Source organism: Protopterus annectens, chromosome 2.part1, assembly GCF_019279795.1.
Source record: "Protopterus annectens isolate FY-2018-M chromosome 2.part1, PAN1.0, whole genome shotgun sequence".
In the NCBI taxonomy this organism is placed as follows: Eukaryota; Metazoa; Chordata; order Ceratodontiformes; family Protopteridae; genus Protopterus; species Protopterus annectens.
This window is the reverse complement of record NC_056729.1, coordinates 867,012,796-867,025,845: the sequence shown is the minus strand read 5'-3', so window position 1 is coordinate 867,025,845 and position 13,050 is coordinate 867,012,796. Positions and strand designations below refer to the sequence as shown.

The 13,050-nt window shown below is 38.4% G+C and overlaps 1 protein-coding gene across 1 annotated transcript in view; it reads left to right on the top strand.

Annotated features, from left to right (window-relative positions):
* Positions 1-13,050, top strand: part of GLRA3 (glycine receptor alpha 3) — a 1,032,852-nt gene that overhangs the window by 775,763 nt on the left and 244,039 nt on the right. Inside the window, exon 6 of the mRNA XM_044062514.1 lies at positions 7,981-8,118. Coding sequence (XP_043918449.1) covers positions 7,981-8,118 — 138 coding nt within the window. The remainder of the gene's footprint in view (positions 1-7,980; positions 8,119-13,050) is intronic.

Below are 13,050 nucleotides of genomic sequence, written 5' to 3'. Positions count from 1 at the left end.
GATGGAGGTGTTGCAATCTATGATAGCAGCATATACAACTCTAAGTTGGTTAAACAGGATGATGCCCTGGAATTCATCCATGTCCAAGTCTCCATAGACAAGGTTCCCTACCATGTACTTGCCAGCTACAGGCAACCCATGAAGCTCACAACTCTTACTTACATCGACTAGAAGCACTCACCATCCAACCAAATACCCTATTCATTGGAGAGTTTAAGTACCCTTATATAGTCTGGAAAATGTACACTGCCCTTACTCACAGGCACAATGTTTCCTGGACTTTATCAACACAAACACCCTGGACCAGATGGTGTACTGTCCAACTATAGGATCAAACATATTGGACCTAGTACTCACCAACATGGGAGAACATTGAACACCTACCCCATGTCACATCCTCATTTGTGAAGTCAGACCACAAAGCTGTCTCCCTTGTAATAAAATTCAGCCTGGAAAACCCAACTAAACCCATAACAGTTAGGAACTATACTAAAGCAAACTATATCCTATTAAGCAGCAGTTTGTCAAAATTCACGTTCCCCTAAACCCCGAGAACACAGATACCTCTGCAGTATTATTTACAGAAAACCATGTACACACATGTAAATGGCTGCACTGAGGCTGCTGCAACTACCACAGGTAAGATCAGATCAAACACCACAATTAAACTATACTAGTAGATATTTAATAAAAGAAAGTCATGCCTAAAATCATAAAGAGAGTCAACTCTCACAGAGATAAGAGCTCTCTGATACAACAAATTAAAAAACTAAGAGGTGTAGAAAAGTCCAGCAAGGCCATTTACTAGGTCAGGATAGCTTCCCAGGTAAAGGATAATCTCAAGGCCTTCTAGTTGGTCAGGAATCTTGAAGGCAATAAGAACCTTCAGTAACCGGGATGACATAGAAAATCTATTGGGTGATAAATTTAGCTCTAACTTCACAACCACTCCCCCCACTACCCCTGTGAAATCCCCTGTGGCATAACCCTCCCCCCAAACAATAAACAAGAAGTAGATCTTGGAGTTGCTTTCTCAGGCCAAAGATACTTCTTTAGTGTGCCCTTACAACATCCTCAGTTGCCTCCTAAACAGCCTAAAACATGACCTCGCAGGACAACTTGAGGCACTGTTCAACTACAGCCTTAAACCAGGTTATATGCCAAGTGAATGGAGGGCTGCAACAGTCATCCATCTTCATAATGATATACCATCAACTGACCCCAGGACCTACAGAACCATCTAGCTAACAAGTCTAATATGCAAAGCCATGCAATTAATTATCATGGAAATGGTCAACAAGGACATTGGCAACCTAAAGAAACTGGACCTATCCCAGTTTGGGTTTGTTAAGAGAAGATCTTGCCCACTTAACCTGGTAGATTTCTTTGAGAAGGTCACCATGGTTATGGGATAACAGGAAAATGGTGCATACCATCTACCTTGACCTGGACAAGGCATTCAAAACAATACCCCACTCAGGTATTGTTGAAAAACTCAAAAAACAAGGTATAAATCCATACACAACTCAACAGATTTCCAGATTCCTTACAAATAGGATCCAAGAAGTTAGTATCAGTGAGACCACATTCACCAAGAGACTAGTAACCAGTGGAGTACCCCAGGGCTCTGTGTTGAGCTCAATTCTGTTTGGCATCTACTTCTCAGAAGCAAGGCCAATGTCAAAAGCCTCACCAAGTTCAACAGGGAGCTATCATAGATTCTCCTACAATACCAACATTCTACAAGAAGATCTAACGCAAACAAATAAGGGGTGTGAAAGCCATGGATCAATACTTAATGCAAAGAAATGCATTATAGTGCCTTTTGTGAAAGCATCCACCCAAGCTATTTACTTCATTGATAAAACACTCCTAAGAGTTGAGACAGTAGTTAGGGATTAGACAGCAATATGGCGTTCAACCAGCATGTAGCCAAGATAGTAAGAAAATCGTTTTGTGTCACCCAACTCATAAGCAAATGTATGGCATCCAGATCCAAGGAAGGAATAGTACCACTCTAATCAGCCCTTATCAGACCCATCATTGTGTGCAATGCTGCTTTGGCATGTACCTAGCAAGTCACCTGTAACAGAGGTTCCTTGCCAGAAAAGTTCAAGGTATGAATACCCTGTGTTACACATGTTGCCTTAAGGTTTTATGTCTGTGCTCAATCTCCTACAGGTCACTGAGAGGCAATCTATGCCTAGCATATAAAGCATTCTCATATCCATTTCGGTTGGATCTCTTGCTCATCCCCATGACAAACAACACCAGGAACATTATATCCTAGGTTCTGAACTTTGTCTGCAGCACAAATATAACCTATTGGAGAAACTGCTATGTCTCTCAAAGGATACCCTCACTCTGTTATAAGCTTTCTACACGAAACAAGAGTTCATCCCTGACCATATTAAAAAGAAAACTTGATGACTGGATGGGAATTTACAAATTCACCCCTGGCTTGGGCCCCGTGTCTCTGATGAACAGAAGTCAACAGTAAGTAAATTAATTCCCAACTAACATACCCCACACATGCATAACCCTTAGCTACTTCATAAATAACAAACCCCACCATATAGGCATCCAAGGAACTCTGTGACAAAACTGAATTGGAATGCATGGCTAGGCTTGTAAAGAACCTGGAGGTTGTTAGCCTAATATGAACCTACAAGCCTAAGAACCTATGAATTCCTCTTCTTTCTGTTTGGGCTTGACTAATCCTGCTCACAGAAAACTCATTTCTCTTTTTATGTTGTACTTTACTATGCAGTATCAGCAAAGAAAGTAGTTTATTTACTTCATATGCCTGAAAATATACAATAATGTATCTAGGGTGGACATGCCCCAACTCTCTGGGACAATAAATTCCGTGTGCTTACCCAAGTTAAATGCCCTTATCAGACACACCAGTGTGATGAGGCAGTTGATGCTGCACTTTCTGAGAACAGTTCTCTCCTTTGTCAGACATCTTGATAAAGTGAATTTTCTTCCACATCGCTTTGTCTTCTAACTTCACAGCATGACTCTTAAAAGATTCAAACTTTGTTTTTGTTCTTTCATGTCTCTTTGCAATATTTCAGTTTCATCCAAGTGCATTGTCGGTCTCTTCTCCATCTCTTACCATGTTGCCTCAGTGGTGGAAATCAACTTTTCCATTTTAATCTTATCCAGTCTAACTGTTCTAACCCAAAACAGCACCTGCTAATCTCCCTACAAAGGGTACTTAATATCATCCTCCAAACAGGCTTTGTTCCAGATGAATGGAGGACAGCAACAGTCATCCCACTGCATAAAGTTGGGGGATCGATGTACTCATGTAATTATAGACCCATAAGGCTGACCAGCTTCATCTGTAAAGCTATGGACAGGATCCTTATGGAAATAATAAAAAGAACATAGGTAGCCTATAAATTCTTGACTCAGTCCAGTTCAGTTTTATCAAGGGCAGATCCTATCTGCTTAATCTGGTCAAAATTTTGAAAAGCTTACTGAGGCAATGAATGAGAGAAAATCAATGTACACCACATATCTAGACCTTGCAATGGTTTTCAGTACCAATCTGCACTCAGTTGTTGTTGATAAATACTCCCAAATGAATCTTAATTCTTAGGTAACTCATTGGATAACAAATTGGTTCACAAATACAACTCAGGAAATTAGGGTATGTGGCCACACCTCCTCCAAAAGACCTGTCACTAATGGTGTACCCCAAGGTTCAGTGCTTGGGTCACACCTCTTTGGAATTTATTTCTTGGATGTCAAAGTTACCATTGTAGGTTTATGGCTGTCCAAGTCTGCAGATGATTATAAACTTGTTGCCATCATAATCACTACAGAGGACACCATGATCCCAACCAAGTAAATGGTATCATGACTATGGAATAAAACTTAATGCCAAAGAATGTATAATAGTCTCCTGTGGCAAGCATGATGGCTCCTGTAACAAGCGCATTGACAATGCAGTCTGAAGATTGATCTAGTCGTTAGGAACCTTGGATCATTTGTGGACATCAGACTGGGGATGTAATCATTTCAAGGTATTCTACACTTATTAGGACAATAATCGAGTATAATGCCCCCTTCAGTGTCTACCTGTCCTAACATTTAACACAACTTGAATGACCACCATGCCTTCTCAGCAAGAAAATCAAGAGCTTGAATCATAAAAACTACACTGACCATCTGCCCCTATTCTCAGTGTCACACAGGCTACTGAGGAGCAATCTCTGCCTCTCATATAAGCCTCAACAAACCCTGTACTCTTAGAGCTACTGCACATCCATAAGACCAGTGATGGCATATGCCCCAATTTAAGAGAGCTGACATTCTTCTACAGCATAAATTGAACATGTTGAAAGGATGGAAGTATATCACAGAGAATACCACTTCTTTGGAATTGTTTTCCTGTCCACATAAAACAACATACTACCCTTGCTCTATTCAAGCATAATCTGAACAAATGGATTGTAAACCATAAATTCACCCCTGCTTTAGCATCCTTGTCTCTTTCTCTTGGATAGGGATAACATGTATGTGCTCTGCTCAGCTCTTGGTGATTTATAGTTAAATTACAAGGGATAACAATTTCATGGAAATGTAGGGTTAGGCTTCCAAGGAGTCTCACAGATCAATAGCCTTGCAAGTATGAACCTAGGAGCAAGTTATGAGAAAACATTCTTATTGTTATCCTACTATGGAACACAGAGCAGCAAAATGTTGAGCATCAGAAATGCTTATAAATAATACTTGAAACACAAAAGGGTATCAGGGTTGGTCTCCTGATCTTACACATACCAATTCCATGATCACACTGACTCAAAGTAGGGAGAACTCTCCACAAAAATGAGATCATTGCCAAATTGCACCAACAATGACTGCCTAGGGAACACAGTAAATGGTTTATTTGTTATTTATTATTTATTTATTTGCCATTTGTTAACCGGGTTGGTCTGGCTGGGCAGATGCCCTTTTTTAGCAGAGACCCGAGGAGAACAGCACCATTACAGCAATTATTTTATATATATATATATATATATATATATATATATATATATATATATACACACAATCATTTAATTATTTAAGCATACAATCATGTGGAGACACATACAGCAAAGATAGACTGATTTTATACATTTTTAGAAGCAAAAGAAAATGCAAACATATAATAAGTTGATTATGTGCCATACAAACACAGATTCAATATCATAATCATAATTAAGATGGGAAATCTTAATTATAGTAGGTGGGGTAGACTGTCAGATTTGCTAAACTATGTGTGAGTGAAGTGAGGTATATAAGTGCAAGAAAGGGGAGGTCAAGGCAGAAGGCAAAAGAAAAGTGAAGGAAGGTTAATATAATGTAAGAGGAGGGGGAGATAGGAGGAAGAAATATAATGTGGTCAATGGAGTAAAGTGGGATGGAAAGGTCAGAGAGCAGGGAAATCTAGAATACAAGTAGGAATAGGTAACTGTAAGAAATAGAGGTAGAAAGAAGGAGAGGGGATGAGGCAGAGTGGGCAGAGTTCAAGTAGAATCTTTACAGGGGCAGTTCCAGGAGTTAAGCAGATATTCCTTTAGAGCAAGTTTGTCGTGTTATATTTGCCAATGTTTTGAGCTGCGAGCAACAGACACTCAAGGAATTTCTATTGAACCACCTGTATAAATAACATTTATTACTTGTTTCCTCAGACATAGGCATTATGAGTAATGTTCTACTCCAGTAAAAAAAAACTTCAAATAAATAAATGAATGAATATTAAAGATGCTGAAGTGACTCTGTGGCAGAAAACACTGTCTTCCTTTTTATACACTTCTTAGCTGTTTTACAGATTTTTCTATTTTTCTCTTTAACACTTTACTGCTTTATTAGCTATTTCAGAGTATTATGCCAGAACTGGAATGGTGCCTGATTATCCCCAAATGGATTCTAAAAAAAAACGTGTTTTCTGCAATTCCGTTGATATCTGCTGATCAGATAATCAGTGCCACGGTTTAATTCTGATTAATGACATGAGTTTATTAGGACTTCATTTCTGAGTCTGAGTATTTAATACAACTAATTACTTGGAAATGGCATTCAGGTTTAACAACATAGCAATTAGACATTAACATATAATTACAGTCATGATTACATTTGGTTGCATTTCATAGGACTTCTTATCTTGATTTGATGTGCTGATTATATGTGAGTAAACATGAGGTCTGACAATGTATAATGATGTACAGCCACCAGTACATTATTACTTTTAAATTTCAACATTGCCAAGAACTGCATTTATAACCATTGCTACCCTTTACCCTTGAATAGCTTTTTTATCCATTGGAAATACAGTGTCCTGCCATAAACAGAATTGTACTTTTAAATATATATATATATATATATATATATATATATATATATATGTATATATAAATAGATATATATATATATATATATATATATATATATATATATATATATATATATATATATATATATATATATATATAAAAGTGCATTTATGGGATAAGTTCTATAATTTATCTAAGTCTCATCATGTTTATTTAGTCATTATATTAAAACTACATATAAAACAAAAACATTTTTAATTCATATGATAGCAAGAATTTATGTTTTGTAAGCTTGAAAACTATGCACTTTAGGTATAGTACAAAGCATGTTGAGCCTGTCTCTGTTTCTTTTAATGCACATTTTGAGTGACAGTTGACTGTTGTATTAAATATGAAAAAATGCACATGGGTGACATAATGCAAAGGACTTAAATTTTTAAAATAATAGCCTTACATTTTTTCCACATGATGATTTTGCAGTCATGTGCTTTATAATATAACACATGAATAAATGTAGAAGTAAGGTGCAGAAAACGAGCAATATAAGGCAGATGGGGGGATAAATGATTGCTGTCAAAAAGTGAATGCATAAGTACATTTTGAAGATGCTTACATTGCAGTAATATGAAAACCCATAGGTGCAAAGTGAAAAGTTCAGAAAAAAACAAAAATACTTGGCAAACTGAAAGGTAGTTTAACAAAACAAGATAGTTTGGCAAAGGTGCAATTCAAATAATTAAAATAAGCAACAGATCTGACAGATATTGGAAAATGTTGGCTAGAATAACAAGGACGAAAGGTAACTCGAAGTTATTCAGCTTGTATGTACCCTAGGGAAGGTAATGAATAATTAATGTCTGACTCTAAAGAGGGCATTTTTTCTTCTTTCATTATATACAAAAGTGATGTTTTGTTAAGAAGCTTCAGGTTGAATAAAGAAAATATGACTGGTTGACTACATATGCCAAGCAGTCATTGAGTGCCATTTCTCTTTTGCATAACTTTGAAAAATATAACACGTTTAGTCTTGTACTGAATAGTCATTCAAACTTCATGAAGTGTTACACAAAAACTCACAATTCACAGAGATCCAGTTTACTGTTTTATCAACACTGCTATCATAATGCAAGATGATATGCAGTTCAAATTGAAGTCTGTATTTAAAGCCTCTCTTGAAATGCAGACACCCACAAAGAGTGATTACATTTATTAGATTTATAGAAGTAGAAAGCAGAAGTAATGGTTCTTTTTCCTTAGACACTTCATGTTTAACATAAATTAGTGTTTTAAATCACTTACTTTGCACTGCATAATTATTTTAATGATGTCTCTTCTTGACGTGGAATGCACATCTTGTTCAAGGTGTTCATATTCTGGAAGATTCTCTCTAAAAAGATGTGCTTCTTTTTGTGGATATGGTTAAATGTTTTTATTTTAATTAGCTTTTATGAGTAGAAGACATAATGTTTTATATTTTAGCTGAATCACCCTGTGGATTATTTTTAAGAGGTGCAGGACAGATGTGTATTCAGTATAAATTTTGAAAATTAAATGCAATGTTTTTCTTCTATATGAAAATACATAATGGAAATTATATAGCAGTTTTTGAAGCTACTAACAAATCAGTAACTGTCTTTTTTTCTTGTAGTTGGCTATACAATGAATGATCTCATCTTTGAGTGGCAAGAAAAGGGACCTGTGCAGGTGGCAGAAGGTTTAACTCTGCCTCAGTTTGTTTTAAAGGAGGAGAAGGATTTACGCTATTGCACAAAACACTATAACACAGGTAGTGAAAAGAGGAATATGGTATTGCATTCTTATTTAAAAATCTATAAATAAAATGCAGTGTGTATGAATATAAACATTATTTGTAGAAACAGCAATGTTATTCTGTAAAACATATTGATATTGTACTGTCTTGTAAAATGACTGTCGCTCAGTTGTCCTTACCTATTACACTGATTATATTAAATTAGATTGCTGGAGGAGACCCTGAATATTGCAGCATCATATGATTCTGAAAAACAAAGCTTATTCCTTTAAGAGAGATCTGTTCCAATGTCCATAACTCTTTAAAATCTGTTTATTTAAGCAATCATACAAACAAAATGTTATCTCATAAGGCTATTTATTTGTAACTATTGTGAAAATCTATGTAAACGACCATCATACTGTCATTTCCTGATGTAGCCAAAGTATATGTCTGTCTACATTCTCATCTCAGCAGGTGCTTTGTTTTAACAGTGAGTACAGCAACAGCAGTGAGCTAAGTGTATAGAGCTGTGAGCTAAGTGTATAGAGCTGTGAGGTAAGTGTATAGAGCTGTGAGCTGTGTATACAGCTGTGAGGTAAGTGTATAGAGCTGTGAGGTAAGTGTATAGAGCAATGTGGTAAGTGTATAGAGCTGTGAGGTAAGTGTATAGAGCCATGTGGTAAATGTATAGAGCTGTGAGCCTAAGTTCATAGATCTGTGAGCTAAGTATATAGGGCTGTGAGGTAAGTGTGTAGAGCTGTGAGCTAAGTGTATAGAGCTGTGAGCTAAGTGTATAGAGCCATGTGGTAAGTGTATAGAGCCATGTGGTAAGTGTATAGATTTCCCATTTTCTTTATTTTTAAACACAGTTATGACTGAATTCCTCTATTATAAAATATATTTTTAACGAAAATCATTCTTAAAATGTTAACTTGCCTCATATTACATCAATATAATATATTTTATTATTGCAATACGCACCCTGATCTAATGTAAGAAATTACCCTCATTTACACCAAGAAGAAGGGTCTGTTGTTGTTGTTGTTGTGTTTTTCGGCTTTTCCCGGTTAGGGGTCGCCACAGCGGAACTCTGGTCCACTAATGATTGGTAGTTGATTTTTACGTGCCGAGTTACCAGCCCTGACGCACAACCTTCAACGAAGGTACGCCCATTCACGCATGTCTCCACGCAGAAGACTCTCTAGCTGAGAATCGAACCAGACAGCGTCTTACTGTGAGGCAACAACGCTACCGCAGCACCACCACCGCTAGTAAGAAGAGTCTGTAATGCTGTTTATCAGCTCACCTGGCTGTGTTGTTGGATTTCTCTGCAGCGACCATGTTGGGGGCTGGTGAGAATCTGGCTGGCAGCATGTCCAAAGAGGCTTTGCAGGCATCTGTCTTGGATGTTCAGAAGGAGCCACAGTTGATTTTTTCTGAGGAGCCTAGGGGAGTTCCTCAGTTTCTAGTTCAGGAAGAAGTTCCTGGTATGGTTCTTGACTGTCATCCTGGATCTTAGCCTCCTCAGGACAGTCCCTTAAAAAAGAAACTACTAAATTAAACATGTTTCTTCTGATTTAGGGATCCACAAAGTGAGTGGCAGGCTTTTACTCAGTGGTTGTTTTCTGTCTGAATATCCTTAAAGCCTTCTCATAGGTTTCAGTTCCTGCCCCTCCTTGGTCCTCTACTCCTCTTAAAAGGCCTAGAGACCAGGAATCCTCAGAGGATTAGTCTGATTCTATTGACAAATCCCTAACTTATTCTACTCAAATTTCTTCTCTTTGGGCTATGGGTCAGAGGAGGAGGAGGACTCTATTAGTCCTGAAGTTGCTATGGAGAAAATTTCCTTTGGGAACACACTGTCTAGGATGATGGATTTTTTTAAGTGGGATTGTACTCCGGTCTCTGATATCCATAAAAGGTACTATGAGTTGTTGCATTTAGACTCTCCTAAACCTGTGGCTGTTCTTCCTATCTTGGCTGCCTTACTGGATACTTTCCTCCAATGTCGCTCAGACACCTGATTCTCTTCCCCCTGCTCCCAAGAAGCCTGATAGGATTTATAGGGTTCTTGAGGATTTTTCTTTTCTATATAAATGTCCTGCTGCTGACCCTTCGATTGGCCCAAGTTATTGCCTTCTGACAAGGACAGTATAACTATGGACAGTCTGGACAAAATTATTTCTCAGGCCTGTCAACTTATTTCTGATTTTTCAGACTCTGAGTGTAAAGCTGCTGTTCTTCCCTTGCTAGGGACTTCCTCTCAAGTCATTCATCATTCTGTTAAATGTAGTTATGATGCAGCAGATGCCACTTCTAGGGCTGCTATTTTTGATTCAGTTATAAGGAGGTATTCTTGGCTTAGATTTTAACCTCTACCTGATGATATTAAAGTTGATGAATGCTCCTTTGGATTCTAAACTTTTGTTTGGGGAAGCTGCTGCTGGTTTGTTAAGTCCCTTCAGGATAAGGGTGAGGCCTTATGGGAACTTAAACATTTACTTGTTTCTCCTGTGCCTAAATTTCATAGATGCTACCTTGCTAAGCCAGCCTTTGTTTGTAGAAAATCATGTCCTTCTACTAAGCGTAAGAAGAGTGGCAAACTGACTACTCCTGCTAAGGCTACTCCATTTTCGGGGACTCTGAAGCCTTCCTTTTTGTGCAAACCAGGTGCTGTGTGACTATTCATCCCTTTTCAGACACATTCCTCTTTCTCTTCACCTTTGTCTTTCTCTTCTGGTCTGACTTCAGGTCACTCAGGATTCTTGGATTCTGTCGATCATTCATCTAAGGTACTATATGGTGTGAAAAACCCACCCTCCATGTATGGGCATTCCTCAGCCTCCTCAGGAACATCTTCCCTTTTTACCAGAGGTTCGTTAACATCTCTTCCCTCAGGATACTATTTGAGAGGTGCCTTTGTCCCAAAGGGTAAAGAGCTCTACTCCCGACTGTTTCTAGTGCCCAGAAAAGAGGGCACTTGGAGACCAATTGTAGACCTCTCTCATCTAAACACTTTTCTAAAGGTACCTTCCTTTCAGATGTTATCCCTTCAGGTTCTGTTTACTCTCTTGCTCCCTCAGGCCTATATGATGTCTCTGGAACTCAAGGATGCTTATCTCCATATTCTGATCTGTCCTCTTTTCAGGAAGTTTTTGCATTTCTCTGTTGCTTCCTGGCATTTTCAGTTCTCTGCTCTGCCCATTGACCCTTCTGCTGCCCAGTGGTGTTCACCAATTTATTTTTTATTTATTTATTGACATTTGTTGACTGGGAAAGTCCACTGGTCAGAAACCTATTTTCAGTAGAGGCCTGGGGAGAAAAGTTCCAATTACAGATAAAGATTTTTACAAGATAATGTTTACAATAATAAACTGTGTACAAAACATGTTATACAATTTCCTAGGGATTAGCAGTACACAGAGTATAAAGTTTTATACAATCTGATTAGGTGTTAGTAGTACACATACAGTAGTTTTAATGGCATTCATTGTGTGGAGGGGAAAAAGACAGTAAATACATTCATAATAAACAGTTCATTTATGCACTTCAATACATGGGAAGTTTAGGATTTAGCCTAGTAATGATTACAGAGGCAAGACAGTGATTCACATACCTTAACTGATGTAGAAAAGTCAAAGGAGTTTAGAGGATTTACAAATGCCTTACTCCTGTGATTGCCTTTTGCAGACTTCAAGGAATTCAAATATTTTTTTACTTGGATGACCTGTTGATTCAGGCTTCCTCTCCAGAGACCCTTTTGCAAAATCTTCATTTTGCCGTATCCCTTCTTCAGAGCATGGGATTCACTATAAATTTCAAAAAGTCTTCTCTGACTCCTTCTCAGGATCATGTTTTAATGGTGCCAATGCTTGCATCAGTGCCCCCTCCAAAGGCCTCAACTCTCATTTCTTTCTTTCACACTCTTCTTCCTCAGACTTCCATTACTGCCAGGGAGTTTCTGAGAGTTCTGGGTTTCATGGCTTCCACCATTCCAATGCGCCCTCTGGCTAACCTTCATATGAGAAAGTTTCAGTGGTTTCTGAAGTCAGTGTGGTGTCAACATGCTCATCTTCTAGAATTTGCAGTTTCTCTTCTTCCTTGCCTCAGGCAGGAATTTTTCCTGGTGGGTTCAGCAGTTGTCTCTGAATCCAAGTATCCCTTTTTATCCCCTTTTCCCTCTCAGGAATTGTTCACAAATATCTCAGATGTGGGGTGTGGGCAACTTTTGGCTCCCTAAAGGTACAGGGGGTGTGGTTGCCTTGTCAGTAGAAGAAGCACATCAATGTTAAAGAGATGAGAGCTCTTCCGCTGGCTCTTCAGGACTTTCAGGCTCTCTTTTCTCCAGGGTGTCCCAAGGTATTCACAGACAATACAACAGTGATGTGCTATATCAACAAACAGGGAGGAATGAGATCTTATCTTCTTTGCTGGTTAACACTCCTGGTATGGCAGCTTGCTGTCACGTGTCAAGTGAATCTTCAGGCAGTTTTTAACCCTTCCATTTAGAACACTGTGTCAGACACTCTGAGCAGGTCCTTAACTCAGCCCCATGAATGGATGTTTCACAAGGGCGTTTCTGGACATTATCCACCAGTGGGGTACTCTTCAAATGGATCTTTTTGCCTCTCCTCTGAACAGACAACTTCCTCTTTTTTGTGCTAGAGTCCCAGGTCATCTTGGAAGGGGATGTCTCTATGCTTTCCCTCCCCTTCCTATCATTCCAAACGTCCTGTTCAAAATTCAACAGGATGCTTGCAAAATCTTTTTGGTGACTCCCTTTTGGCTGTGACAACACTGAATTCCTCTTCTTTTGCATTTAGCCAGGGGCAATCATCACAAGTTACATCACAGAGTGGATCTAATCACACGAGACCACCTGTCCCCACTTCTACTGCCACTGTGGGTGATAGGATTTTGATTCCTCATAGACACCTTTTTTCTGAGGACATGTATCTCTCTGGA